Source organism: Phragmites australis, chromosome 3 (genome assembly GCF_958298935.1).
Source record: "Phragmites australis chromosome 3, lpPhrAust1.1, whole genome shotgun sequence".
NCBI classification, from domain to species: Eukaryota; Viridiplantae; Streptophyta; class Magnoliopsida; order Poales; family Poaceae; genus Phragmites; species Phragmites australis.
In genome coordinates this window covers 30852295-30857723 of record NC_084923.1, presented here as the reverse complement: position 1 = coordinate 30857723, position 5429 = coordinate 30852295, and the positions used below count along the sequence as shown (strand labels likewise).

General features: G+C 42.8%; 1 protein-coding gene across 1 annotated transcript; it reads right to left on the bottom strand.

The window, feature by feature from the left end:
* Positions 1–1276: 1276 nt before the first annotated feature.
* Positions 1277–3674, bottom strand: LOC133912798 (uncharacterized). The gene has a single exon (XM_062355710.1). The coding sequence runs from the start codon at positions 3581–3583 to the stop codon at positions 2159–2161; it is 1425 nt and encodes a 474-aa protein (XP_062211694.1). The 5' UTR covers positions 3584–3674; the 3' UTR covers positions 1277–2158.
* Between the last annotated feature and the right edge of the window lie 1755 nt (positions 3675–5429).

Below are 5429 nucleotides of genomic sequence, written 5' to 3'. Positions count from 1 at the left end.
GTAATCTAAGTTTGAATTTTGACTCACTTCATTTGCATTTTTTGTTTGTTTGGTGTGCTTAGGAGTTGCAATTTGAATAAGTCGAGATTTTACCATGACTGTTATTTTAAAGAGATGCAAAAGCACAAACTTGTGGGGTCGTTTCTACAACTATACTGTCTGGGAAAAAAAACAACTTGACATAAGATGCTTTATATCAAAGTGGCAAGACATCTAGAAGCACGAGAAAATCTTCAAGGCCCAAAGTGGCGGGAGAACGGTTGAATGGTACTGCATGCCTTCCTTTCATAATAGTCAGCAGCTTTGACTTTTTCGTTCAAGCTTTGACAAACAATAATTTTTAAAATATTAAGTTAGGTAATGTGGAAATAGTATTGTTAGTTTTTTCATTAAAGACGCTTTAAAATGTTATATACTTATAAGTGTACGCATGTGTATTGGTTTAAAATTGATGGTCAAAATTGGAACTTGAAAGTCACAAGTGTCAAATATTTTGAAATAGGGTAGTAAAAGATGGCACATTTAACTAACCATTTTGACATATATCGCCATCGCTGCCACTTCCCATTGAGACGTTCTAAAAACGCTCATCATTCATGGATCATAATTGACCTGTCAATTTTCATATTCTCATAGGAACCAAGAACTCGAGATGGCTTCCTTGCAGTCTACTCATGCATCAAACCGACGGCTTCTTGTAAGCAGGCAAGGCAGCAAGATGACTACTCCACGGGCGTCCGTTGCTTGTGGCCGTTCAGACCAATGCTGATGGAGTTCAACGCTACAATCAAAGGCATACAACATTCCATCATCAAAATCCCCAGAAGTCAAAAAAAGTAGCAGACAAATTAGCTAAACGGGCGAGATAGGCAAACATGCAAACGCCCTGTTTATTTTCCTGTGAAGCTTTAGCTCATTCGCAACGTTGCCCGGTGCAATTAGCACTGCAATCATGTCAATGGGATGATCTGTAACCAATATCTGTACTATGCCTATGAATTAAAAATATTATAATTCTCAAAAAAAAAAGTTCCACCGGCTGGTGTAGGGCTACTACCATCTGAAAAACTTTCCATCTGCACTTACCAGGAATATTCAAGTTGACAAAAATGAAACTTTTAACCTTCAGTTTGAGCTTTCATTTGGAACATTCAAAAGATTTTGATTTTGAACTTGTACTTCCAAATCGAGGCTTTTGCGTGATTACTTCAGCTCTCAATCGAAGATCCGAACTCGGAATTTTCAGATTTCAAGTAACAAATTCAACTTCCAGTGATTAAAAATTGAACCTTTCAAAAGCGAAGTAAGACTTTCAAACTGAATAAAGTGAAAACTTTCACTTGAGCCCCTTGCTTGATTTGAATACGCTCTCTATTCGTTTCTCACACCGTTCCGTAGGAACTCTATTCTGTTTTGCAGTTTATGACTATGTGCAGGATCAAAACATGAAAAGCTATAGTTTACGCTTCTCATTCGTGCCATCCTCCCATCAAAACTCCTCTTGTTTCGGCAGAGTCAAAATGACATAAATAGACTGAGAATTGAAGAAACGCGATGTGCGGAATTTCAATGGCAGAAAGAAGAATATGACAGTCCTTAATGGCAAAAGAAATATTTCCTAGCAACTCAGTTTTTGAATTTTTTTTTTGGTACCAAACTCCAAATGCATGGAACATTGGAGAAGGCAAGAAAATCTTAACTGGTTCATGATCAATGGTGGTCGACTAACTAATTTACTGTAAGCAGCTAAACTTTAGCAGCACTTGGAAGTGATTTTTTGACAGAACAGGAGAATAAAAACAGAAGCAATGCAGGTTGTACCAAACAGAAGCTAAACGGGAGAATAACAAAGCAGATAGGAACTCGTCCTATTCAAAGAGTACCATAGGTCCATATCTAATACAAAACAGATGTGTATGCCAGCTTGGCAGTAATGAGAAAAGAATTATATTTGATCTGAGAACAAGGTGTACCCTGGAATCATGTCTGCCCTGCCACTACAATCCAGGAAATGGCGATAAAACTTAAAAAACACCATCTGCTATGTACTTTTAGCCAATAAAAAATTTCTGGTATGAAATAGTGAATAGATGTCATCTGAACTGAAAAATGCATCCAGAGGTCATAAGAAATTAGACAACAAACTGACGACATGGTTTCATGACTGGGACTTCAGTTTTTGTTTCACATTTTCATCCTTGCATCGCCGCTGATCAGCAATCATTGACTCAAAAACATCCAGGAGATCATCCAATCCCTTCGTATGCTCTCCCAATTTCTTCATGGCAACAACTATGCTCTCAATGGTAGACAAGCACCCAGCCTTTGGTTCTTGCCTCACCTCACTATACAAGCTAACCCTATCTGATTCTAGCTTCACGTGTGGTAGAAGTTGTAACCATGGATTCTCATGGTACATCCTTTGTGCCTTTGCCCAAGTGCCATCCAACACAATCAAATGTTGTACCTGACAATCTGAAGCATCAATGCTGATTGCCCACTGGCATGGAAATAGCAGAGCTGATTTGGGCGGTATGGTGATTGAGAATTCCTCAAACTCTGTTACTTCTCCAGTGAGTTTTGATTTCTTCGTTTGTATCTTCGTGACAACAAAACCATTCAAGACAGCTGCTTGACCAAGTGGACCTCTTGATAACCATCTGATTTTTGGCTTCACACCACACTCAATGTCGATCCTGAGTTCCTTCTCTGTGTATGCGATAGTGCACTTATCCATGTTTTTCATGGTCCAATCTTGCCCAACAGCAGCAGCAACTTCACCTTCTTTGCTTATGCCATTACAATGGCGGATTATCCCATGAGCTTCCAAGCCATTTGCTAATACAGGATGGGCCGAATTACCCTTTACCTTATATGTCAAACCCGTCTCTCTTCTGTGATTGCTTTCACCGTTAACGACATTAACAGCACAAGTTCCTATCTGCTTTGTTTCAGAGCTTGGCCTTTCAAAATCAGCAGGTTGCACATCATTCGTCATCGTCTCGAATCCAAAACTTTCACCACAGTGGTGGCCAAATTCAAGAGAATCAACCTCTCCAATTAAATCACAGAAAATCTCAGCACGGACGTTCCCAGGATTACCACAAGCATTGGGCGATGTCTTCTCAAAAGCACATTTCGCACCGACTTTTTCATCAGATTGGCCACAAATTACATCACGGCGCAATGCTACAGCATCGCCGTTCTGCATGTCAACCTCCCTAGGCCCATCGGAACGGCCATCATTTCCAGCACGGGCGGCAACAGGACCGGCTCCTCCGCCTCCAAGATCGCCGCAGCCGGCTCCGAGCGTGGTGAGGAGGAAGCGGGCGCGGTTGTTGACGTCGGTGACCTGGGCGATGGCGAGGTTGCGGAGGCCGAGGCGGGCGACGCGGGTGGAGTTGAGCGGGTGGTGGGCCTCCATCGCGTGCTGCAGCACGGTGACGCCGACGGCGGTGTCCACCGGCGGGGAGCGGAAGCGGCCGCAGAGGCAAAGGCGGAGGGGCTTCGTGCAGACGCCGCACATGGGGCGGCGGTGCTTGGGCTCCCGCCGGTGCGCATCGCTCTGGCTCGCCGCCGCCATGGGTGGACTGCAGGGGACTAGGGGCGGCCGGGTTGAAGAGAGGTGTGCCCGGTTCGGGGTTCGGGAGAGTTTTTTTTTTTTTTTTTTTTTTGACGCCGGGTTCGGGCGAGTTTAGGGTTTTGGAGGAAGTTTTTTTTGGGGGCGCACGGTGGGGGGCGTATGCTTTGGGTTGGGTTGGATTTGGATAGGGAAACGGAAGATTTCGGAGGCAAGGAAAAGCTCATAGATAGAATATGTACGAAATTGTTTTGGAGCATGGAGCAGAGGAGCATGTTAGACATGCACAATAGTGTTATTTCGTTATCTCTTAGTCTTAGAACGCAAAAAACTTCTTAATACATGAGAGAAAGTGAAAAGCAAAAATATATATTGTCTCTTAATCAAACTATCCTTTTTTTAGAGGTCGGTGATCAAACGTAGGGATACTTTAGACACTTAAAAGATAATTTATATATCTCGCGGGATTATGTAGAGAGAATATTATGAGATAGGATATCGTACGAAAGTGTCCATTTAGCTATCTCCTAGTCTTAAGAATTTGGTAATTGGGATTACTTAGAATGGTACATGCAATTGACCATTGTTTTCCTTACCATTATTCTTACTTCATGCCATTTGATTGTAATAAAATAAAAGAAGAGAAAAGAAGAGGAGGGGTAGAGGCAATGATGCGGATCTCCTAGCGATTGTAGATTACATGCTTTTTCCACCACTTTTTGTGAATTCTTCAAGTACATCCAAACAGCATCAACTCACAAAAAGAGTTGAAGATTCGAGGACCAATCCTTTCCAACATGGGGAGGATGATGAGGACATCCCAGGCAACCATAGCTACTACAAAGTTCTTGCCTCTAGAGACCAAGTTGTGGTCAGTGACAAAGTCCCAGCTTCTGAAGACTAGCTTCCAACTTCTAAAGAGCAAGACCAAGTTCTCCATGAATTCAGACTAGTCCAAGCACAGAAGGAGAAGATGTTTGACATGGACTCTGACCAACTCAGCCTGGCAGACTTTGATTCAAACTAATATAGAAGATGGAAATGAAGTCTGTATTGGACATGTGAGTACTCGTTGAAAAGCTTATTCCAAGACCTTTTCAATGGGTCCACATAAAACTTTAGATTCATCATGTGCACATCACTGAGGCCGATGTAAAGTCTTGGGTGTATATTAGGTTTCCTTTCATAGTTAGTAGACAATTCTAGTCGATTTCTACTATTATAGGGGATATAAATAGGTGAGTTCATGTCACGTCCCGAAGTGCTAATTGCATAATTAAGAATGAATAATCATTGTAATGTTATATTTATACATGTTTGTTTGTAATTCAAGCTTTAAACGTGTTCCAAAAATACGTTGTAGATGGTTTAGAGACACTAGGAAGCCCCAAATACTTTGGAGGTGAAGAAGGATGGCAAAAGGAAGAAAAAGGGAAAAGATGCCCTTGCGGTCTGACTAGGGTCACCCGCAGTCTAACTGCCAGGGGGCAGCCACATGGGCTTCCCACTGTCTGACCGACCCATCCTACGGTTTGACCGCCAGAAGCGCAGAGGCTCACTTAAGAGGATCGATCGGTCTCTCTCGCGCGCTCTCTCTCATTTTCCCTCTCTCACTCCCCATTCTTCTCAATCCCTAGATAGAGAAGGTGAGGTCCGTCCGTCACATTTGAAGGCCAGAGATCGTCGGTGAAGACTTATCCGAGCTTCCCGAAGGTTTCCCCGAGCTCCTCCCCTCTTCTCCCTTACTGGAGGAAAGTTCATCCAATCGCAAGTCCACAGCCACACAAGAGAAGTTCTAATTGAAGTTCAATATGAAGCTTTTGGGCTGGAGCCTGATCTCTAAATCAGA

Coding starts and splice junctions, on each gene's coding strand:
- LOC133912798 (XM_062355710.1), bottom strand. CDS start 3,583: ATGGCGGCGGCGAGCCAGAGCGATGCGCACCGGCGGGAGCCCAAGCAC.